The sequence below is a fragment of the Anser cygnoides genome, chromosome 17 (assembly GCF_040182565.1).
Source record: "Anser cygnoides isolate HZ-2024a breed goose chromosome 17, Taihu_goose_T2T_genome, whole genome shotgun sequence".
NCBI classification, from domain to species: Eukaryota; Metazoa; Chordata; class Aves; order Anseriformes; family Anatidae; genus Anser; species Anser cygnoides.
Genome location: NC_089889.1, coordinates 4,420,270 through 4,445,996, shown reverse-complemented (window position 1 = coordinate 4,445,996; position 25,727 = coordinate 4,420,270). Strand labels below are relative to the sequence as shown.

At 44.7% G+C, this 25,727-nt stretch overlaps 1 protein-coding gene across 11 annotated transcripts in view; it reads right to left on the bottom strand.

Annotated features, from left to right (window-relative positions):
• TMEM132B (transmembrane protein 132B) overlaps nucleotides 1–25,727 on the bottom strand; it is a 254,707-nt gene that overhangs the window by 178,627 nt on the left and 50,353 nt on the right. Inside the window, exon 1 of one of the 11 annotated variants that reach the window (XM_048073881.2) lies at nucleotides 25,411–25,525. The exons of 9 other annotated variants lie outside the window; for them this stretch is intronic. Coding sequence is in view for 1 of the 2 variants with exons in the window: in XM_048073874.2 (XP_047929831.2) it covers nucleotides 25,379–25,478 (100 nt within the window). In the remaining variant the exon portion in view is untranslated. Of the gene's footprint in view, nucleotides 1–25,378; nucleotides 25,526–25,727 lie in introns of those variants that run through there. One more of the 11 variants, XM_048073874.2, reaches the window with a different exon arrangement.

Below are 25,727 nucleotides of genomic sequence, written 5' to 3'. Positions count from 1 at the left end.
GTCAGTAGTTTGGAAGTTAGCTGCACACTGATAAAAGACTTGTGTTCCTGGGGAAAAAAAAGAAGTTTTCACACACAAGAAAATACTGGGTTTGACAGAGGTCTCGGTGGGATGGATTTACAGGCTAGGGCGAACTTGAGAAAAGAAATCCTTTACATGCAGAAGGTTCAGACACTTGTAAGGATTTTTTACTTTAATTCCAGAGGAGAATGAAACACATTTGGAAATCACAGAAGTTTCTCTACAACACAATGGTCAATCCTCCAGCCAATGCTGAGCAATTTTTCCTGGGCAAGAAAAGATTCCAGAGGGAGGGAAGGATCAAACAGATGTCTTTGGTTTGGGCTGATCTCTAAAATAGTGAGATATATTCAATCTGGGCTGCAATCCTACCCGAAAGAGACGGTGAGTCTTTTAAACTAACAATTCATAGGCTCCAACAAAAAGCTGGTGAATGCAAGCTCCTGGGACCGCCGCAGAAGAAATAAACAGAAACCAAATGAATTAAAATGAAGCAGTTCCATAATGCGCAGAGATAACAGAGGAACAATGACAGATCCTAAGGTCAAAGCTCTTGTTGTCTCTTGCAGAAGCTTAGCGGCGATTTTAGTGTTTGTCAGGCTGGGGAGAGCAGATACACAACGCGACAAGCGCAGAAACAATTACACCTGTTACGAGCCAGATGACTCAGATACTTACAGCCACAATTTAGCACAGATAAAAGCTCAAATATTTAAGATTTTTTTTTTCAGGTTGTGTATTTTTAAAGCCTACACTTCTCAAAGACAGATTCTGGGGCAAACCTCATCCATTTGACTTTGCTCCACTCTTGTTGTCCGTTGAAATTCTGCTCATTTATTTTCAATGGCTTGATATTATCTATGCTCCTTTAAGTACTTCTCATCTCATCACAATACTTCTGCCTTTACTTTTGCTACGTATTTAATCGTATCAAGGTTTTTCTGCAGCCATTGAAATATTATTTGTGGGAACGTGTAAACATAAAATATACATAAAAGCATTTTAAAAAGCTCAGCTTGAAACAGTAACAACAATCCCCGCTCTCACTTCTCCACATGGGGATGAGTTCTGGGATTCCTCGCAGCTCCACAAGCAACGGCAGCTGCAGAACAACTGCCACACCATCTCCCCACTCGGGTGTCCTCTCGTTTCTGATGCCCACACATAAATGTTGCAGCCCATCTCTCAGAGCACACCAGCGCAGCCCACACCTTCCACCCGGCTGCACGCAGCCGCGGAGCTGGGCACCCGGACAAAATGCAGAAACCCAGGTGATGGGGAGCTCCCTCTTCCCTTTCCGACGTGGGAGCCAGCCAGCTTTGGTATCGCAGCTCTCACACAGGGGAGAAGCAGTTTCCTAAAGGAAAAAAACGACCCTGACCCTTCCCTCCCACGCCTCTTTGCCAGTGTGAACCCGGCGCAGCCGCCACGCTCCCTGCACCAGGCAGAACCCAGAGCCCCCAGTTCTGTGCGCGGAGCCGTAGGACGTGAGTGGTAACGAGCAGCTCTGGAAGGAGACGGAGGTGAGGGGCCAACCGAGCTACCCGCAGCAACGGGAGGCACAGGCAAGGCAGACACAGGAGTAGCAGGGGCATTGGAGCAGGGATGGACACCACTACCCTGCACGGGAGGGTGCCCTGAACCCACAGCAGCCCACGAGAGGGATGCAGGCACGCAGCAAGGCTGGTGACCTCCGCTCAGCAACGCCCCAGGATGCTGCTTGCTGTGCTTCTCCACCGCTGCCTCGGGGCAGCCGCGGTGCTTTTAGCCCACTGCCGAACGACAGCGCGCTCGGGCAGTCACACAGCGGGACAAACCTCGTCCAGCTCTTAGCAGGAGCACAGGGAGGAGATCGATGCCAATTCCGGCACCCGAGTCACCAAGGGATGCTTTAGCAGCTCCATTACTGCTCTGCTATTTATAGAGCACCTTGACACGGCGCGGCTTGCCATGCCGTTTCCGCTGCTCAAAGTGAACTTTGTTCCTGTGAAAAGCGAGGCAGCGAGGGCAGGGAGGGTGTTGTGCCTTCCCTGAGAACCCAAACGCAGACAAGTGCCTTCCCGGATTAATTGTAGATAAATCAGGCTACATTTGAAAGCAATGCTTTAGAAAAGCCTCGTTTATCATAAAAACGGTGCTGCCATACAGATAAGCAAAGGACATACAAAAGCAGGAGTACCTTCTGATTTCTGGGAGAAAAGCTCAAATTTGCCTTCTCCTGGGACACCCCAGATTACAGAGGAGACTGACATAGCTCCTGAGCCTAAAGAAAAACTGGATACAAGGCAAGGCTTAAATGCATCTGTGTTTACATTATAGCACTTTTCCCCCCCTCCTCATCCTTTATGCAGACACTTTATCTCTCTCAAGCACTGATTTACAGGAAGTTTAAAAGGTATGTTTTTCCCTTTCCTCCATTTCATTATAGTGGCAACATTCAGTACTTCTTCTGAGAACTGGTACGAGGGCTAAGGATATCAGCCGGCTGTAACTCAAACTAAATGAGACACAAATTTTGTCTGAAAGCTTATATGGGAAGCCATAAACACTAGTAGACAGGGCTGGGCTTTGTCCTAGAACCAGCCTGCAACAAAATATGATATCTGAATTTAGCAGCATTTTATGATGCTCTAGGAACATCTAAAAAAAATACTTCATATGGTGGCAGGCCAACACCCCGCCTTTTTAATTTGGCACGTCAGCACCACAACATCAATCTCCTTACAGTAACAATCAGAAAAAAGGACACATCTCCAGCTTTCTGATGTACAACAAAGCAGCTAATAAATCACCTACTCCTTTAATAACCACTCCAGCAAGATCAAAAGAGGGCAGAACATTAGATCAGAACATGGGTTAGTCCTAATTGCAAAATAAAGAAGAGCAAGAGGTGAAGAAAAGTAGATGGAGGCCGAATGAGCATCCCCGGAGCCCAGGGCTACCTCAAAGGCTGAACTCAGTTTTTCAGACTACTTTGGGACTGGGGACACTGAGGGAGGATGTATGGGAGTAACACACAGACACGATGAGATATTCAGACTGCATTTCTACCATAATTTTTACCTTGTAACAGTTTTTCAGATGGTGCTTTGCCTCTTTTAAAGCACTGTTATTCAAACCAGACAAATACCAAGACCTCTGGAGCAACAGGTCAACTGGTAACATCTCACCCCTCTCAATTTATGCCAACACACTTCACTCCAGAGCAGGACAACAGCCTCACAGCCTGGTTCTTCCTGCAAACTCTGATGGTGCGTACCGAAAGGAAAGTCACTCATGGTATTTCCAAAGGGCAGAGGGAGAAGCCGCCACCATGTACATAACCAGGCACGCAATGCCATGGATCAGGGAGATGCTCCTTCCTAGTCCTTACCCTGACCAGCTCAAACCTCACACAGAACTTCCTTTCTGTTATCTTGGTGATTTTTTTTATTTAGCCATAAAATTATCCAGCACTTTTTTCAATCCACATATCTGACTTGACTCCCAACTGATGCCACAAAACGCAGCACAAGACTAAGGCACGAGCAAACCCAAGGGCTGCCATTCACGTAGTCCAAGATTTCATCCAAGCTGTATTTTTTAGATTTCATAAATTCTAACTAAGAAGCAAAACAAGTATCCTACAGAAGGTAATGGTGGCAGTGGCAGGTCAGCATTATAAACTAATGCTTCTATGTTAAGCTGTAGTAAGGGTAAAGTGTTGAATTTTCAGTTACAAAATGATGAACTTTAAAATAACTCCTGCTGGAGCATAAATATCTTCCCTCTAGCTTAGCTAATTACTTAACAGGAACCAAGTCTTACATAAGCCCTCAGTAATTCTGAAATTGGTGGTGCGACAAACAAGAAGCAATTAAAATATGCAACTTTTTCAATATTCTTCCCTTCTGAAAACAAACAAGAAATCCAATCTTGCACCTGTGAAAAACTGAAAATGTTAAAATCCATCTTTCCTGCAGCATCATCAGAATTGTAGCGTGAGATCATACAGACACTCCTCTTTGTAAGAGAGGAATAATTTCAAGTAATGTGGTGCCAGTAAGTACTATGATGTTATCCGTGACTCATACAGAGGCAATCAATGGCTTGTCTGTATAGGAGAAAAATCACCAGCCCTTCCCACCAGCCCTCACTAAAGACCATAAAGACCAAACTACACATGTACATTATTCTGCTATAAAAATGGCTCTATTCATAATAATTATTTTGCTCTGGAAATGCAGGCATTATCCTTGAATAAAAACACACTGTATCCCAGGATAGGGTATCCACACAAGGAAAGCTATTCTAGAACTGCTAAATCATAGAAGAACAATTAATTCTGAATTAATTCTGGACAAGCTGTGTAGGTTACGTTCTCTCACGCACACCAGGGGTAAGACCTGATGCCTGTTGGGGACCCCAGCCATGGGGGGCTGTGCAAGGTGATTTGGCCTGGCTCCAGCTGGGGGAACTCCAGTGTGAACTACTCTGGCTCGTAATCCAGGCAGCAGGAAAATGAGAAGGATGATACCTTGTGAAAATCTACCACGAGTTCAGGCTTTATTTGGGCACTCTGGGTAGGGTAAGTTGCGGTTGTGTGAGAATTTTAGGAGACTAGATGAACACCCGCTTCATGCTTACGCTGACTCATTCAAAATTTAATAAAATAACCATGGAAGGAGGATATCGCTGTTTACTTCCCACATTCAGAGTCCATCCTGTGACTCATCTCCTCAGTTTTACATTAGAGGAGAGAAGAAAGAAAAAAAAAAAAAAAAACTCTCCATAGTCCCACTGAGGAACAACTTCCATCATCCGCCGTTCAAAACAAGTCTTACTCATTTTGTACTTGATGTAGTTATACAGTGAACTGCACTGGCACAGAAAAAAAAGCCGTAATAACAAACAGTGTTTTCAACTGTAACAGAATAATTTGAAGATATGATACTGCGAGGAAGACCTAAGAAGAGTACCCAATACTTTTTTAATATTAAATTAAAGTCAACCCAGAAGCTGTCAACATATAAAAAAACATAGTGTAAGAAAAGATGAGAGGATCCCTTTAAGCTTTTCTCATTCTTTTCCTTATCCTAGTTTGATGTGAGGATAGGACTTGATATAGGACTCACAACCAGTTTACAGGCCTTGTATTCAATCTTGATTAGACATCTGTGGAAGACAGAGATCCACTTTGCAAAATGTTGCTAGTTGGGCAGTTTGTTTTGAAAGACCAAGACAAGAAGAAGGATGCAATTAAAAAAAAAAAAAAGTCTATTTAATCCAAACATCTAAAACTGAAGAGAGGTTAATTAACTTTTGTAGGCCTGAGACAATGTCTCACATGCTTATCTTCAAATGTCTCAGTCAAACTTTTGTTCGCCGAGCTTCACTGCAGCTGTACATCATGACCACCCCCTGCGGGAGGCAGCCCATCTCATTTTAGATAGTTATCTAAGGCCAACTCACACTCCAGCCTCCCCTTCCAGTAAATCACAGACAAGGGTGTCTCCAGAATTCATTCGTCTTCTCACAGATGCTCGTATCTCAGGGGTGACAAGTCACCCTTGGGAGGAACCTATTTCTCTCCACTGATGCCCAAGGCGGCCGGCGCATGCCATGCCTACGTCTGCCCATCACCCTGCTTCCCGTAGCCTGAAAGCCACATCTCAGGCCTCAGAAACCTGCCTACCAAAACACAGTTTTCAGTGAAAAATCGACCTGTACACATGAACAAAACCCCCCTGATCAGACCACAGGTTCGGTACTGAACTGTATTATTGTGCTCCTAAGCAAGCCCATTGCTTCGCCTGCTCTCCATTGCCAAAAAATTAAGTTGGATGTGGAAGTTTCTGAGCTGGTACTTATGATAGGTTTTTTTTTTTGCCTGCATTTTGCACAGTCACCCATACTGAAAGACATGCATACAGCAAGGCCACCTACAGATAGTAATAAAACCGTACTGTCTGAAAGGCTGCCTATAAATCTTATTAAAGTAATCCCTTCCCTGAACCCAGATTATTACATTCACCTTTATGGTAGAATAAAAATTAATTTTCTCAGCTATAATAAGTGTATGATAAGAAGGCATCACTTGGGACTAAATAAAGATTATAATTAACTCCAACTGAATAAATCTAAATTTAGCTTGGACTAGCAATTTGTTTTCATACATTTTCCTCTACAACTGAGTGAGTAAGTATGGCAGGATTAGCATCCCATGCCAGCCCCAGCACTGTTGGCATGGAAAGGAATGAGGAAGAGTGTAATCCAGCACCCAACAGGCCTGAAGATTAATTCAGGGTTCTCTATCAGCAAAAGTTTACATAAAACAGAAAAATGGAAAGGTTCACAACTGCATTTAGTCTGGCAAGGAAAGCACGTGAAGTATTGGACTCTGGAGAGAACAGTGCTGGCTGCACTCCCTAAATCAGTATTACACAAAGACACGACCTCTGACACCAGCTGCTGAGAGCATGTTTAGGGGAAACATCCCTCCATGCTTGCCTGACCTCACTCTTTCCAACTGAGCTTTTGGGTGCTATCAGAAACGGGCTGCTGGGCCAGGTGGATCTGTGCTCCGACCCGGTGCGGCCACTCTTCCTCAATCTGTTCTCCCTTCTCTGTGACACCTCAGAGGTGATCCATAAAGCAACTGCAAAACAAGACACAGCGCTATACAACCACATGCAAGCACACAAACAGAATGGGGGGAAGCAAATGCACCCAACAGGTGAACAAAATTTACCTTTTTTTTTTTTTTTTTAAGTCAAAAACAAAACCCCATACAGCAGCACTGTACGCAGCAGATGAGATATATTTTTCAAGGAAATGAGCCTCTACTTATAAAAGGTTGAGGAACTGCCTTGTTAAGCCACTGCCTCATTATTTGACATTCTCTGGGAAGATGCTTGTTAACTACTTTATTACTAGGAAGGAGGTGTTCAGGCTTGTTTATCAAAATAGATCACATATTTATCCTGGCCAGGGAACAGCATGTAAACCCAAGCAATAAAGCTATTGTGTTTGCTCTTCTGATTGCCATGCTAGCCCATGCAGACATCAGATTTGCCTGTTTACAATGATTTTATCAGGCACAGCTGAAGCTGAACCATTATCATTACAGCAGTATCGTTCTCCAAGTGCGTATGTTTATTTCTAAAGACTGGAGTTCTTTTACCTTAAAGTTGACTCAGTCTGAAACCAGAAAATAATCTTTTTAGGATGAAATAAGAGTATGTGTGCAATGCATTACACCACTATAACAACTTAAATTCATATCTCATGAAGGTTTAACTTTCCTAGACAGGGACTACCCTTGTACTTAACGCTGCAAACCCTAGACCCATCATTTATTTTTTAAATCTACCAGATGAGCACAATTCCTGCCCAAATATGAAATTTCCTAAAATTATGCTGTCCAAAGCTAGGGAGTGCAAATTCCTCCTGAATTATTAACACTGGTTGTTACAGTTAAAGTTGTCAGAGCTTCTAAGCAAAGTCTACAGCATCTCTGCAGGTTATAAAGTGAAAAGTTATTCCACCGTGGGGAAGAGAGATCCCCTTTCCTCCAAACGCTACCATCATGTCAAGACCTGGGAGGACGTGAGAAACAGGACATTAAACCTGTGGCATCTGTAACTGTAGGAAGGTTATTTTAGGTAAATTTTAGAGGTTTTTATTGCTCCCTCTGAACCCTGTGCAGTGGGAAACATGGTAACTAAGGCACCTGGTTTTATGGGCAGCAGTGATAGAAAAAATAGTCACAATAAAAAAAAAATTAAAAACTCTCTAAACATCCCTAAAATAGCTTTTCTTGAAACATATTGGGGATGATTTCAACATCTGTGAGTAATGTGCCCATCCCCACACCCCATAAAATCTTCATGTCATCGCGTATTCTATTTATTAATCTCTGTCGCTCTCACACGCATGCTTCTGGTCAAAGTCTTCCTTGTTATAAACTTTTATTCAAATGTGTCTGATAGAAACAAGCTAAAAGTTCGATCAGCAAATATAATTTATGTTCCTGTAATACTATATATAGTTGTGCAGATGGGACTTTGTGGTCCCATCCACAGCCCATGAAAGCACCAGATGACGGTGTTCCCAAGGCAGGTCCTCATGGCCACTCAGGGCCAGTGAGTTCTTGCCCATATCTCTTGGGTCTAAAATAGTCTCTCTATGGAAAATGGAATCATTCCAACAGGTGAAGGACATAGAACAAATACCAGAGGTGAACCTATAGAGAAAGAGCAACCATGAAAAGAGCATGGAGACGCTAAACACAACCTCTCCAAAACCCAAGCAGAAGCGAGATGAGACGTTCCCAAGGTCCCTTCTTCAAACCTCCATCGGCTGCCTCCAGCTCCTGCCTCCTCTGACAAAGGCAATACAGGTATTTGCAGAACGAAGGTTCTCCAACCCAGACTAATTCCCTGAGTGCTCGAAGGGAGTCTTCCTCCCTGTCACACTCAGCACGGCCAAGGCCACCTCGGTGCAATGCAGATAACTGACAAATCCCAATGCAGGGAGGGGGCAGAAGGGAGCAAATTCCCCTAGAGTTTCCTCATTTAATGTGGCTATTGCAATTGCTCCGGTTACTCTGTTGGGTTGATCGCTGGCCTAACTTGCCATTTTAGCTTTGATCAGAGGCGCTGATATGGCAGTTAAAAGTCACGGGCTGCTCTTGGCGAGTTTCTCTGCATCTCTCCTACAACAGCAACAGGAAATTGTCCTGCCAGTTACAATTAGAGGCATTAGCACAGTGGCAAAAGGTCACAAATTCATCAGCTGAATGAACTGAAAGACAGAGCCACTATTGCACGCTAAACTGAAGCTTAAACACACCTTGGTAACCTGACTGGTTAATCACCCATCGGGGTTTCTATTCTGGTTACCTGGAGGGGAGAAACAGCTAAGGCTGCACATGCATCCACACACACAGGTTTTGCAGCACCTGCCCCTCCACAGGCAGAAACCACACAAATACAATTGCACGAACACCAAACCCTGCTCTGAGGTGCCTCCCCCAGGCACGAGCAAGCCTCCTTCTCCCTTCCCAGACGCCCCTTGGCTCTTGTTGGGCAGAGCTGGAGACGTCAAGACCAAGAGGGCTCCACCTGCACAGGAAGGGCAACCTGCCCCCTGGGGCTGCACACCTTTGCTTTGCTTTTGCTGCAGGATGAGGCGCAGCCACCCCGGGCGGTGCCGGACCAGGGCAGCAGGCACAGGGACTGCACTTCGTGCCCAGCTCCCCGCGGCATCGATGCTTCCAGCCTCCGGCACGGCAAAACCCTGCGCATCCCTCCCAAGACCTGATAAATAAGGTTTGTCACGGCTACTGGAGGGACTCGTTGCTAAAGAGGAGGTTAGGAGAGGGCTCCCTACTACCGTTATCTGAGGCAAAACTCATTTTCCCCCGGTGATTTTTCATAAGCAACAGAAAATGAGTATGTGTATGGGAGTGTGTGGATATATTCTCCGAACAACAGAAAGGCCTTATGAGGGGAACACATTCACTAAAGGCACCAGGTGACTGCAAAAGTAAATCTCTTAAATATATGCTCTAAACTATTAGCCGGCTGTGAAATATTTGTATTCAGTGTCAAAACATCTATGTCACACAAAGCCAAGAGACTGACAGGAGAAAGGCCAGGATTTATGATAGCTGGGGTCTATCTGTCATGGAGATAGGAAAGCCAAGAGAGAGTCCTTTTATTAAAATCACTCTCCTGCTGCAGATATTGATCTAAGCAGCTAAGGTTGAATAGCAAAGCGCATCCCTGTCTCTCACAAAGTTCTCGCTGGTGGCAAAGGACTGGGGGAAACACACTCACACCCCCAGCAAATGGAACCCCAAAAGGAGGGGCAGGGAAAAAGAAGCACTGATTGAAAGAGCATCCTACGATGCCATGGCACAGCTGCCTTCCAGGAACCAAGAAGTCCCACTTCACTTTCTGAGTTTCCAGTAAGCCCATTTGGCTTCCCAAATCACTAGTGTAGTTTACCATTACTCCCAGACTAAGCTCGCCATTAAAATAAGGGGAAACACAGTGCTGACTGCATTAATTACATTCCCATTCTGAGCAGAGAGAGGGAAAAAAAAAAAGTAATTTCCTAAGGATCCTTTCTGAAATCTACTTCAACATTTTCTATTTTTCCTCTAAGTAATAATAGCTTGAATCCAGATTTCTGCCCCAGTTTGGGCTGGCCCTTCCCTGGCAGATCTCCCTCGGTTCATGGAGGACCCGGATCTTTGCTGCGTTTGTCTTTGCAAAGGCCTCACATACTGCACCTAAAGATGAAATGAAGCAAAGTACTTGTAGTTCTATATACTACAGACTAACTACATTCCTGCGTGCACAGGTTACACAGAAACACCATTTTATAGTGCTTCTCCCCACAAAAGCTTCTTTGGTGGTATTGAAAAATTCCCTGCATGAGCCAGAAATTACAGGATATTAAAACGCTGGCAGCAGATTCTCCAAAGGCACTGTCAGAAAGATGTGAATTTGGCCCAGAGGCTTTCTCCAGAGCAATGGGCTTTCACCAGATTCTCCGTTCTGTTGTTTCAAAGCTCTTGGAGGAAATGAACTCCAAACTGATGGGCCCAAACAGCCACATGAAACTACAAAAGCAGCTTACAATAAAACCCCCATAAAGTTATTAAGAACACAGATGTGTCTTGAATGCACAGAAAATCCTGTGTCTTACCAGCACTCATCCATATCCCATTGTGACTGTAATCCCAGAAAGAGAATATGCCACGTGCAGCGCAGCTAGGGGACTCTGATAAGACCAAACAGGATGCGAAGGCATGCAAAGCAAAATCCTGAGTCCTGCCCCAGCCCCAGCACTGGGAGCAGTTCTCATTTTGCTCCCCATTATCGTTGAATTTCTCATCTGGACAGCTACCTTAACTACACATGCTGATTTTTGGGACTGCTGGCAATATAGATAGTTAAGTTCCTTGTTAAATCTTTGCAGTGTTAAGATCCATGGGAAGAAGTCAGGTTTCACTTACATCTCCCCACTGAGCTCCTCCAGCAAGTCATGTCCCCATCCTGCAAATGAGCTTGCACAAACATAATTTCAAGTATGTGTGCAGTCTCACTAAGTCAGGAAGTTTTCCCACTGCAAAATTCAAGCACAAGCTGCTAAGTTTCAGGACATAGACTTGCAAGGCCACCCAGCCTTTTAGCTGCTTCTGAAAAAGCCTAATGAGAGCTCCATGGCTTTACAGATTCTCCCACTATTAGTTCAGGGATATCTGCGCCTTATTTCTCTGAACCCAATCTTTAACCTGCACTTTGCATTGCTCTCACAGGCTACCAATTTTACACTAACCAGACTCCCAAAGCAATATGTGCTCTCTGGCTCTCATAGGAGCAACCACGCAGGCCTACTTCTGTGGTTCAGACATCATTAAGTTATCAATTTATATCTACCTCTCAAGGCACAGCACATGAAAATAACGAATTCTTTCCCTTCTAATGACAGCAGGTTTTTTCCCCATCAAGACACCCAGAACAAAAGTTCCTGTGCTCTCTCGGATTTTTTTTTCTTAATTCAACATTTTATTTTTGAAATGACAACAGCCTCAAGCAACTCCATTAATTTGTTACGGAGTAAAAGAGCTTTGCATTCCTAGGGTGATTGCTGACCTCCTCCCCTGCTCCCTTGCTTATCGAAACAGTCCTCCACAAGCACACCCTGGTATCAGAACAAAGCATAATTTTTCACACTTGAATGCATTATTTTACGTTTTGAATACGCATCTGACATATTTTACAAATTCATGGCATATGCTGTCAGAAAGGACAATATAACCATCCCTTGGTACCATTTTTCTCTTACTACAATGATCAAAGGCTGCAGCTTGTCATTCACACAAGGAGAACAGCTCCTCTTGGGGAGAGGGGAAGGAGCCTGCAGCCTCACCCAGGACTTCTTGGGTGTTTGTTTCTCTGCCTGTTGCTGATTAGCAATTTAGAGTTCGATTTCCTAAGCACAAGGAAAATTCCCAATTGCTCTGGGGGAGGCAGCTCTAGGAGATCTTGTCAAAATATTGGTGTGTAAAGAAAGTGAAACCTTATTATGGCTCCATCCTACAATGCATCAAATACAGCTATCTTGCTCACAGACAATTATTAATTTATATGCAAAGAATAAAAACTCTCAAGCAAAAAACAAAGTTGGATGAGGTCATACTTGCTGTGTGGTTCCTATGTGTTAATATATTAAGGTAATAAAAGATAATGAGCAGTAGCTGACAGCATTTTCAAACTCTTCAAGTCAAGAGAAGTAAATTAGATCAGATTTGAGATTGCCCGAGAAGGCAAAAAGCTGGATCTAATTCTTTTCTCAATGACGGGACAATCATACAACTGAGAAAAGGTCAGAGGGACGTTGCTATCATAGCCCAACCTAGCATATCAGTTAGGAAACGCCAGATCATCAATGTGACATTATTTTAGGATGACGAATGTATGCCAGTGGCTCTACCAGAACAGAAAATGCTCACCTATCCAGATAAACTACTCCAAGAGTGTGAATTAGATGCGCGTAATTTATAGCAGGATTTCCCAATTTGTCCTATTACCTCTAAATTGAAACAATTCACTGATAGTGATCTGGAGTAACTCAGGAAACAGACTGAGGATGGCCAGATATGGAAAGTCTGGAAACAACCTTTCCACACCAGGGTTGTTTATCCATAGGGTTTGCCTGCAGTTGTCGGCTATTTCAGGGAAGCTGAAATAAGAAATAAGAACCGAATATGTACCAGTAATGACGGAGCAGAGGTTAGAAGCATGAGGAGCTGCCCCCAGCACCTCTGGGCCACCTCTTGAATTAACAAAAATCTGCAGGCCCTGTTTCTGGCTGGAGTAAGACCGCATAAATCCAACAAGGCCTCATGGACCCCAATCTTAGCTACACGCATCTGAGTCAATCACAGAATCATTGAATATCCCAAATTGGAAAGGACCCACAAGGATCGTGCAGTCCAACTCCTGGGTCCACACAGCACCACCTAAAAACCAGACTGTGTGTCTGAGAGCGTTGTCCAAACGCTTCTTGAACTCCAGCAGGCTCGGGGCTATAACCACTGCCCTGGGGAGCCTGTCCCAGTGCCCGACCACGCTCTGGGTGCAGAACCTTTCCCTAACCCCCAGCCTGACCCTCCCCTGTCCCAGCTCCATGCCATTGCCTCGGGTCCTGTCGCTGTCCCCAGAGAGCAGAGCTCAGCGCCTGCCCCTCCGCTCCCCTCGTGAGGGAGCTGCAGGCCGCCATGAGGCCTCCCCTCGGCCTGCTCTGCTCTGGGCTGAACAAACCAAGGGCCCTCAGCTGCTCCTCATGTGTCTTGATCTCTAGACCCTTCATTATCTTTATAGCCCTTCTTTGGACACCCTCAAACAGTTATATGTTCTTCTGATATTGAGGTGCCAAAACCGCACACAGAACTAACTCAAGGTGAGGCCGCACCAGAGCGGAGCAGAGCAGGACAACCACGTCCAGCATACGGCTGCCCCTTCTGGCTGCCAGGGCAGAGCCAGTCCCACTCCGGTGCCAGGCCGCAGCGCTGCTCCCACCCCAGGCCACACAAATTTGCACCCGTGGCTGCCTCAGCTTCCCAGAGAGCCAGAGCAGGGTTCTGCAGGGGTACGACAGACCGCAACCACGTACGTGCATGGCACAGCATTCGTGCGTGCTGAGGATGCTGCTTCACTGCAGCTCGATGTCAGCATTTGCCCATCCAAAGCTGCCACAATGGGCAGTGAGAGGAAGCAGTGGAAAACCTGTGTTCTCCTTCTGCTTACTGGCATCTCCTATAAACCTCTGTGTGGAAATATCACAAGTGCAGTTCAAGTTTGAGTCAATTCAAGTTCAAGTCATATCTTATTATATCCAATATTGCTCACCTACCCATAGCCTGAAGAATAAAATTCTGCAGAAACTCAGCACACAGGTCACTTCAGCACTCTGCTTTGTCTGGCGTTTATAAGTAGAGCCGAGCACATAATTCACACTGCATAATTTATCCATGGGATTTAGCCCTTGGAACACACAAAGCAGATAACAACTGCTTCATGCTTATTTATATTTTTTTATATATATATAAAATTCAGTCAACTTCTTCTCTGCTTATTCTGAACTCTGCAAAAAAAAAATTATGAACCTCTGGCTATATTCTTCCAGGGCTTGAGCTCATGGCTAGCTGTGATCAGTTAGATTAATTCACCTATTTTTCAGTCTTATACCTTCATCTATTCTTGTTTCCTAGTGGAGGAAAATGCGTGCAAGCACTAAATCTCAAACATGCTATTCTAACATTTGGATTCCATTATCCTAGAGATAACATATAATCCTATAACGATAAGTAATAAATTAACATTTAATCTCATATCAGAGAGTTCAAAGGGATCACAGCCAGCTGGTGCTAAAATAAGCATTTGCTAGAGGCTGCACGAGTGGGAGCCGAAGATGAGAAGCGAGCAAGATCTAAGCTGCTCTGACGCTTTGGCTTGGCAAGACTGGTTGGCAAGGAAAGGATCAAACAAATCCCTGATATGAAGGGAAACATCTCCAAAATCAACCGGCCTGTGCCCTTTTGCTCTGAATGCCGTCCCTGCAGTCCAGCCAAGGTAGACAAAGGCAAGATTTCCCACCACAGAGCTAACAAGCAGGGAAGGTCATTGCCACACAGTGCTGTGCAGGGGACTTAATTCAGTGCTTGATACGTCCCCTGTTTGTCAAGGTGCAGAGACGTGATGAGGCTGGAAACAAGTCTTCAACCTAGGGTCAAGCTCTCTCCAGCTGCAGAGATCCATAGGGCCAGGAGAAAAATGGGGGTGGCTACTTTACGCACGTGAAGAACTGTAGGAAGGATGTACAGTTTCAACACAGAAGCCAAAGATTGTTTGTCATTTTGTTCCCTTTTCATATGCTTTCATACATAGCACTAACATGCCAACCACTGCCCATTCTTCATTAACAACTCGAGTTATTAATAAAGTTTTCTCTACAGAGGCTTCCTCAATAAACATGCATATTGACTGGTGAGGATGATTTGTTTCTCCCGAAGACATGCACAACCAAAGCCCCCAAAGATGCAGCCTCCCAAACTGGACTGGGTGACCCCAAACAGTGAGCGCTGCTGACCAAAAAGCAGATAAAACCCTGACTTATGGAAGTTCCTCTGATTTCCACAAAGCCGGAGATCTCCCAGTTGGGATTAAGAGGGTAAAAACCATCGGTATGGTCCATGCTCCGTATGCCACCTTCATCACCCTAGCTACATCCCATGGCATGGTATATTTATCCGGAAATCTGCAGACCCCAGCATTTAATTTTTGTTATGGGCAGCAGCAGCAAAAAACCTACTGCCATCAGTCAGATTCAGGTCCTTTCTCTGAATCCACAGACACACTTCACTGCTCCATCTCATACTGGAATATACTTTGAAAAAAAAAAAAAGTCAGGAAACCAAGAAAGCCAAGAATCCATCACAGACAGAGACAGTATTTTGAAAAAATACTGCAAACTCTTTCTGCTAGCTTTCGAAGGAGACACATCAACTGTGCTGCCAAATTAGCTAGAAAGTAAAGGCATTTAAAAAGTCAAGAAAAGGGAAAGAGAGAATCCCAGGCAGGATAGACAATAAAATTACACAGCGAGCTGAGTTTCACAACTCTGGACACTGACCACAGTTCTGTTTCTGAAGAAAACTTAATAAATAAAAATAACAAAAAAAAAATCTTAAGTGTTATGGAGTTGTCTTTGCTCTTGCATATAACACACATTTCTATTACCCTTTCTGGATTAGCTAAATGAAGATCAATGTATCTATAAAACTCAATGACATGTTAATGCAAACCTTAAAAAAGATAAAATGCCTTTTATCTCAGTCTTAGGAAAACCTAATAAAGAATTAACAGTCCATGAAGCCATGGAATTTCACTCAAGGCTTTACTTTACGCCAGGACTTCCTACTCCATTAATTTTTAACGGACAGGTTTCCCTAGGCTTTGGGACACGTTGGTGCAAATGTACACTGTCATTAAAATCGGTCCTATACTTTCCTTCAGAGATGGGATAGGAACCCTGCTGCAGTATGTGAAATTAAAATATAGACAACAGCCACAATGAATCAGAACTGTAAATCTGAAGCAACTGTTAAAATAAATAAATATGCCAAAAAGGAGAGACAAATATTGATTTTGATAATGATCTTTTTGACAGTTAATGAATCTGTAAGCCAAAACTTCCACTATTTTTTACACCTGCAGGATGAGCACTTTGGAGCGGAGCTCATTTGTAACATTAGCATTTCAAATTTTCAAATTTATATCAGACGCAACTGCCAGGAATCTACTAACCCAATGCTAGATGCTGAATCTTTAAAGGGATGCAGTCAAATATTAGTCTAGGATTTGGTTCAAGATTGGTTGTCAGAATTAATGAGCCTTCAGTGACTGCCATGGGCCTTGCAGGGAGGGTAGGATCCATAAACCTGGACACCCCTAAACTCACTGAGAAACCAGTCTCCTCCAAGTTCTCAGCTATATTTATTTCTACGGACAAACACGTGGCAGCAAGACCAGAAATTTAAAATGCCTATACTTAAAACCAAATTAAATCCAATACTTCTGCACATAGTTAAAAGTTCTTTGCTCTCAAAGGGCCTGAATACCTGAAGCTCCCACTAACGTTCGAAGAAATGAGGCTTCCCACCAAACCAAAATCACTGCCACTTGGCGTCTTCAAGCACCAGGCCCAGAAGATGGTTCAGGATGGAGAAAGCAAGAGCAGAGAGGCAGCTCCACAGCTGGCACATCTCCCAGGAGACAGGGAAGGAAAGAAATATCACCCATCTCCATCCAGAGCTGTGCATTCACCTCATTCTCATTTTTCCAGGGAACAAGGTTATTTGCAGTCATGTCCAAAGACTGGGCCTGGGTCCTTGTTCATATTTTAAGCTCCGGGTAAGGAGCTGAGTGACTCAGTCATCCTCATGTTAGGATGCGGAAACAAAGCTTACGTATTGAGCCATGGGTACTTCTGCCTCTACCTACAAATGCTGGACATGGAACAACAGCCTTGGATGTATCAGCATTGCAAATCCATTGGTTGGCAAAAGAAAAATTATTTTGCCATCTTTAGTCACCGACATCTCGCACACACCAAGTACATTCGGATCACCAAGGTGGGATGCTAAATTAATCAACAGGAAGCACTGCCTCCCAAAGCAGCCTATTCTAGACCTGTTCCTGGCTAATCTTCAGGCAATTTTCTGCTGCTCTTACTCATACAGAAAATGTTTTAAGAATTGTAAACAAGAAAATACTACTTTGTGTGCTGGGCATTCACACCAACATTGATTGTCACCTGACATGGAAAATTCCATCATCGGACCCTAAAATCTCAAAAGAATCCCTTCTGAGAGTTGCTAACTCTAAAATTTTCTATAAAGGTCTGCAGCAAAACTCTAAAAAGCAAATCAAGAGTATGAAAATAAACGCTCTTTGCAAAGCAAAAATCCTAGCACTTTTAAACATGTTCTTTGAACCTCACCATCTCTGCTGAATTTTACATTAAACCTAGAGCCAAATATTTGTAGCCACCAGACTGTAAGTGAACCTCCCTTTTGCTATTGCCCTCCTAGCCTTCAGTTCACGGCTGTGCAAGACAGAAACGTGAACGCAGAGGGTGAATTAGCTCAAGAGGGGAGGAACTTGTCAATCAAAGCTGCTAACGCAAGACCACAATAAAATTCCAGTTTAACCTCAGCAGTGACCGCCCGTCATAATGCGACACTTTGACTGCTTGTCAGCAACCTGCTTTGAAGAACAAGGATGATGCAAAAGTCCTTCTGAAACTCAGCAAGGAAAAGTGCACCCGTCTGCTCGGCATCCATCAAGGCTTCCCAAAGTCTGCAACCAAATGAATTCTCAACAGGTTCCAAGTAAGTCATGGAGAAGAAAAATCACAGTATAAAGGATTAGTATAGATACAGGCTCTACAATGCTCCCCTGTGTGCCACGGACGTCATTTTTTCAAAAAAAAATAGAGCAATTCTTCAATAACCACATCTGACTAGGACACAAGGTTGCACATGGAGAGATCCTGTGCTTTCCCTCACCCCAGCCTCCAAGGACAGTGGGCTGTCCAACGTGCTTGAAGAGAGGCTCTACAGAACTGCTGGGAAAACAGCAAATTTAAAACACCCCTATCCTGAAACACAAGGTCCCCATGACAGGGAGCTGCCCCGAAGAAGGGATGTTCCTCCTCTCCTTCTTGGTTCACATCCAGGGTCCATTCCAACCCATTAACGGGTTCTCTCTCCTCACGCCATGAGGGTGCCCGTGTTACACTGGGCCTCCAGCATGCACTGCAAGTTGGTTCTGTCTTAACCGACTTACTCCTATCTATCTGTACAGACTTGAGTTCATCCCGTTTTCTCCAAAAAGTCTTATATCTTAGAGGCTTGTCTGAATGTAAGTACGTGCGGGATTCACAAGAGATTATCATACTTTAAACAGAACGTGTTTGCATTTTTCTTCAGGAGTATTAGTTTTCTGAAATGCAGCATATTTATTCATGTAGTTAATTGGCTGGATTGTAATAAAAACAAAAATATCCATTACTTCTTCTAAGTGTAGGAGTAAAAAGGAAAAATACAATTTTAACTGATCAACAGCCTAATCTTACTCTTTCCTGAACCTTTAATCACATTTCCAGCACATACAACTTGCAAAAAAAGACACTAACGAGTTAATTTTCCGAAAGCCAGCAGTGTTACAAAATCCGTAAAGCAAACAAGCCAATCTTCACCTTTTGAATATGACGATATCTCCCAATGGCAGAAAATCACCCCGCAGGGAGCAGGGGCTGCTGGCAGTCCTGCTGTCGGGGCGAGCATCGGGTGCTCTGGGGGTCAGAGAACTGAAGGTGCCCGGCCGCAGACCTCCTGTGTAATCCCCAGCTTCAGGGCTATGCCTTTGCTATCTCCGACAGTGAAGCCCGCACCAGCTTCCAACGTTGTCGTTTTATCAATGAGAACCAGAAACGTGTGAAGCCCAGCTTTCAATGCACTTTATGTTTTTAGCATAAACTAAAAATCAATCGCATCTCGTTAGCAAAATTCCACCACAACAAAACAATTAGTGAGACTCATTAATTTTTTATGGGTGTTACTGATGTGCATGAAGCCTGCTGACCTTTCAGTGACCAGTGTAGCATACATTGCACACTTCACATCTTTCACCTTCTTTTCTTTGATTTACAGTAGTTACTAAGCATTTTCAAAAAGCAAAGCCTGGCTTTTCGGTGCAGCTCAGAGCTGAATTCTCCTTTCTACCACATAATTCCCAATCACACCTGCCTTATCCAGCAGGGCTGAAGGTCTGAGGAAGCACCAAGACACCTCCAAACTATTTACAACTGCAAAAGACACAAGCAAAGCCTAGCCACCTGTGAGAGTCCGTGGAAATACGGGGATTCAGTGGCCACCAAGACTTATCTCTAAAGGGACCGAGGAAGAGCAGTCCCTGTCCTGCTCACCCCCGAACCGATGACACTTCCACCCCACTGGCACACTCTCAGCAGGGCACACTTGCTGGTGGCTTCATAACAAATAGCCAAATGCCAGTCAGCCTGCCTCACAGCTGGCCTCCACGTGACCCAAAGCACAGGGTGTGCTGCTAATGGATGCACACGGCCGTTTAGTCAGTAAAGCAGAAATAAAAGAATTTAGAAATAAAATGAAACTTCTGCCTGGGTAAGGACCTCTGGATCAGGCATTAAATCTGCCTGGTATCTCTCTCCAGTGTCATTGCACACCTATTTTCTCCTTGTAAAGCACAGTATTGATTTTTAAATGTTTTCATTCACACTTAGAAGCTTTCCAGGATTGGACTTTATTCTTCAATATTATCCGCTGAGCAGTGAAACACTAGATCAGATTGCCTGGCAGCACTGCAGGGTCTTCTCTGGGAGTCCATAAAGATGGCCTGCACAGGTATCTGCAAGGAATAGCTGAGTTTTCCTCAGGACAGAGGGACAGTCGAGGTGATCCCTCACATTCCCTCCCAGCCCCGTTTCCCTACGAGCAGCCAAGCACTGAAACAACCCCCGGTGTTAATCTGCCCTTGGAGGCCTCAGCAGCGTCCCAGTGGTTGGGAAGATGTGAGGTTACCTCACCTCATGTCATCCCTCAAAAATCTGCTTATCTCAGAGCTCACCTATAAACCATACTCTGAATTTTCAGATCTTACCTGTCACCACAATATACTGTTCAAAAAAAAAAAGGGCAGCAACTCTCCAGAACCATACACACATCTAGAACAATATTTCCTGGGCCTAGTAAGGCCTCATCCCGGTATTCGCCTGTTCAACTCAAGACTGCAAATACAGGTATACCCTTATTTAGCCACTCAGTTTTGAGACTTTATTATGACAAAATGACTGACCACCCTTCTTCTGCCCCCCCCCAAAAATCACAAGGCCCTGCTCTCCTCCTGTCAAGGCTTGGGGTGATTCACCACCAACACAAGACAGGTACAAGCCTGCACCCTTCGGCCCCTCCGCTGCAGGACACCTTCCCTTGTCACAAACAAGCTGCCTCCCCCCCACACACCTTCTTTTTTTTTTTTTTTAAAAAAGGTCTGTTTTATTTTCTAAATCTTGCCCCTACATTGCAGCAACCTGGGGAGTTTTGCGCTGAAATTCCTCTTCTCATTCCTCCTCCAGTCCATGATACAGGAAGAGCACCCTTGCCCTTTCAGCAGATTTCAAAGAAGCTGAGAGTTTTGGCCCCAGTTCTCTCCGACTGCAGCTCCCAGGACCTGGTACTAAAGCAGCTGCAAGGCAAGCTTTGCCCTTGCCACTGGGATTTTAGCAGTGCTCAGCTCACACCTTGGAGAAGGAAATGAGCCTGGACAGGCTTTCACAACAGGGGCACATGCAAGGGCTTAGTGCCCTCTTAAAAACAGCCCAGAGCCACCAAAAAGGAGGGGACAACTTCAACAGCTCTTTGCCACCCATCGGTAGGTGCCAAGCCCTTGACAAATCCAACCCATATTCACTATGGGTATCAGGCACGTTCGGAGGGTTAATTTGTTAAAGCACAGCAAAGTGGCGAGTACTAAGAAGCGTTATCCAAGTGACAAGTGCTTATGCATATTTTATGAAGCATCTTCAACCATGGCTCAGTGTATCCAAGAATACAGAGATTTGGAGAGGAAATAACATATAGAATAGGAGGACAGATGTTGCTAATTTATGATGCAAAGGCCTTTACTGAAAAGTGCACATTTCACTTAAGATTCTCTACAAACGCTATTTTAATGCTGATTTCCTCCTCTTTAGAATTTCACAAACTCTTTTCTGTAAGAACTTCAGCTTGGCTCAGAAGTTTAGCTTGGATCAAAAGCAGCATCTGTAACCAGCAATTAAACTGAGGCTTCAGTATTGTGCATATATGCATCTTTGAAGCATATCCACTTTTTAATGATGCCACTTGAAAAAACATGGCTAAGATGTGTTTTGGGAATGTGAGAACTCATTTTGCCCTGCTGCCTTCCACTTGTGCCAGAGTTATTGGGACTTTCTGACCCAGGACTAAACTCAGCAAAGTGACAGAGCAAGAGCCAGTGGGACAAATGGTTCTTTATACACAATGAGGTCAGAAAACAGAAAAGAGTCTCTCTCAAAAAAATAAAAATAACGTGATATATTATTATACGTAATATATTATTATAGAAGCCCAAGTGCTTCTTCAGTCACTTATGTCCCACATGCAGGTGCCTATGCTCATTTTTTCTAGTATACCAGCCCCTCCACATGGGCACGTGGCTTCACTGCTTCTCTGTACCTCTCTAAAGATGACAGAAACATGCTACAGAGCAGATTATTTTCTGCAAAGTTGCTACACTACCGGGGGGGCTCTGAAATCCTCCTTGTATGTAAATACCAGTTAAAAATAAAAATAAAATAAAAAAGAGAAGGAACATGTGCTGACTTTTCCTTCTGGCACTCATTTCAGACACTGCTGGATCATGCCAAAGTGCAAATGAATGGCAGACACGATCGTGTGCAGATGCTGAACTGGAAAACCTGACATCAATCCAGGACTTGCATTTGATCACAGGACAGTTTCTGCTCCTAAATTAAAGCTGCATCAATATTTCACACCAGGTATCATAAAAATAAACAAACGAAACAACCATCTCAAGGTTACATAAAACAACAGTCAAGAATTTAGGAGTTAAGGTTCTCTGTATAACCATATTGAGGATGGGGCTGGTAGCATCAGGGATTGTCACAGCTGCTTGGCTTCACAGATTATGATACAGTCTTTAGATATATACAATTTTTCCACCAGCCTCACTCAGGGTGAGGCAAATCAGTTGCTCAGTTAGGGAGCAGCAAGTCTCTAATTCGCTCGTTCTTCATCCCCAAGTGCTTTGTTTCAGGCACGATGTTCGGGCTGCCCTGAGCACTAAATGGCTCATTTCTTCCTTGGTTTTCCTTTTACCACAAGCGCATCCCAGAGCTCAACTAACCATAATGAATCTTCTCTACCGAGCTCTGGGTGAGGCTTTTGCCCTACTCCACACAGTTGGAACAAGGCAAAGGATTAAAACGTCACCCAACACACTAGGCACGTGATTTGGGGCACCTCAAACCCAGAGCTTTACTTCCAATGTACAATCAACACTGCCAAGGCGGGACCCCAGCAAAGAAGGAGAAGGAACCAGAAATCCCCTGTGGCAGGATGGGCTGCACTGATTTCCTTAACATCACACAAAATCTGTGCTGAAGACAGGGAGAGTTTCAGAATTCAGTGGCAATCTCTCTGGCCGTTGATCCTTTCCTGCCCAAACGATTAATGACCGGCAGAGTTAAAAGCTGCTGAAAGCCAGATTCTGAAAAGGTGGGTGGGGGTAAGCAGTGCTAATTATAAGCAGTGACAATGTCTGTGCTTACCGGAAGCAAAGGGGACTTTTGCTTCTCCATTTGCACTTTCTGGGACTGTGCACTGTCTATCGCCACATCACGCAGCCACGTGGCCACAACCACCCCACAGCGAAGGAGGCTCCGTATGTGCCCTGCACTCCCACCTGCACCAACTCAAACCAGTTGCTGTTGCCCTCATCCCCATGCTGGCACAGGGACCCATAATGACGGACAGTCCCAGGAAGGTCCCGCTACCATCAGGCATAAGGCTGGGCTGCGGGTGCCCCAACGGATCCAGCACAGACCCTCAGCAGCTCGGGCTGAACTTCACAATACTTCACACTCACGTATTCCCATGGCACTTTTGGAGGAGAGCGATTACCCTGCAGAATGTTATCTCACCCATCCCAAAGAGAATTTGTATTTTTTTTAATCTGATAAGTTGAAATTTCAGTACACTTGTCTACAAGAACACTGAATTGCAGAGACACATAACAAATACCAATTGTTTATAGACTATGTTATTTATTCCCAGTGTATCTTCCTGCCTTTTACTGGCCGCGTCTTTTATCAGCAATAACCAAGTAGCTTTCAAGTTGACATCCTGTTTGGTTTACGGCAGGAAAATGCATCCAAGTACCTTTCAAGCCTGCTCTTGCTGCACAGAATTCAAATAGCTCAATGAACATCGTTCTTGCAAAGTTTAGTTTTGATAATGCTCATGGTCTTGTGTGTTTTTTGTTTTTTTTTTTTTTTTTTTAAATCGGTATCATCTTAGAATGGGCTTCTTCAGGCCAATAAAACTTTTCAAAATCAATAGTGACCACTGTGCAAGAACCAAGTCTCTCAGTCCAAATATTGCCAAAAAAAATAGTGTTTAAAAAGAATAATCATAATCAAGGCCTAGATAGTTTCAAGTTTATAGGCCATATTTGGTCAGCATTAAAAGTAGATGGGCTTCAGAGATACAGAAAGAAACTTTATGATAATAAATCAGCTAACAAAGAGGGACAAAAGAAAAGAAAACAGTTAGAGGCTGACTCAAGGAGCAGCCTGCGTGGACACCCAGACTGCCGGGACTTGCAAGGGACACACAACTACAAGAGGAAAAAGCCTGAAAAAAGAGACCACATGCGTGCAGTTAACAGAGAAAGTGCCTGAATGCTTAGAGCTGAACCCCAGACCCACTGCATCAGTTGAACCATGGAGATGTTGCCACTTGCACGTACAGAGGAATGGCAGCGGAGGAGCAAAGCCGAGCGGCTCCGTGGGGCGCGCAGCCACCTCCCATCCCTGCTCCCCTCCTGCACCTCCTCCTCCTCCTCCTCCTCCCTTTCTGCCATCCTTCCATCTCCTCACCACAGTGCTACACATTACTCTTCCCACCATTTCTTTCCCTTTTGAAAGGGCTGATTCATGAGCAATAATCAGGCTTTTGTGTTTTAACATTCTGATTGTACTCAGGCCCTCGCTCTCCCCCAAGCCCCCTCCAGATTCATTGCAGTGACACCTTCCCTTCACATTTCCTCTCCGAGAGCTTTCATTTCTCTCCCTAATTGAATTGTTGTCATGGAAATCATTCCTCCTCTCTGCCTAACTGGAAGATTTAAAACACCAGCCCCCTGCTCCATCGCTTCTGCCACCACCAGCCATCCACTAGGCCATGGCTCCTCCCTCCGTGCGGCCCTGAGCCCAGACCAAGCCCTCTGAAATCCTCAGTGCGGGCTGACCCTGCTGGAGTGCCCGGGCACCACAACACATCTCCGTCGTGCGGCATCATGGTGATCACTGGGTTCAATATGCCGCTTCGCCGTCCTTCTCAGACGTGCGGCATCCTCACAGCTCAGGAACCATTAGCTATCAAACACAGAGCATACCCACAGCCACCCCCGTCTATGTAAATATAGATGTAAATCTGACCCATTTGGGGTATAAAAAAAAAAAGTCTGTGTATACATAATAGACAGTAATTTTACAGTCAAGAAATTTTGTTTGTTTCTCCAGGATAGAAAGTTAATTGTTGAAAATTGCCCTTAATGAACTTCCAAGTCAAAGTCTGCTGTCTCAAAAGAGAAAGGAAGAAATAAGGCTGCTAACAACACAACCGGTTAACACACTGCACAAGCGCCCGTGCCCAGGTGCAGGCCACAGGGCCCCATGAGGCAAGGCCGGGGCCGTTTCCAGAAGGTTCTGGGGGCAGCGTGAGGGAAGGGCCACGTGCTGCAGGGCAGCCAGGGCTGAGGTAAAACGTGTGAGGAACGGCCCTGCCAGCACCACACCGAGAGGAGGAGGAGGACGGGGATGAAGTACTACGGGTTCCAGGGCAGAGGTACACATTCAGCCCCTCAGAGAGACCGAGGTGGAGCAGGGGACATGCCCTGAAGGAGCTACGGTGTGTAGAGGTTATCCATACTGTCAGCAAGAAATTCAAAGCAAAGCCTGTACCCAGCCTTGGAGGGTGTTAAAGCTCGAACCACCACCAGCGATCCTTTGCAGGGAACGACTGCAGTCATCAACCACAAGATCAGACATCGTTACTGCAAACCTGGACCAGGGCTAGATGCTGAGGATGTCATAATCTCATCAACACGTCACGCAATGCACTCAAAGACAAGCTGCACATGAATGCTGAGCTCTGCCCGCTCCCCTGCACCTCCAACCCAACCCCAAATGAAAGCAACAGCAGACTCCACAATTAAAACAGCAAGTCATATAACCACTTTTGTAGTGCTTACAGCACCAAGCCCAGGCCACCTTTTTCA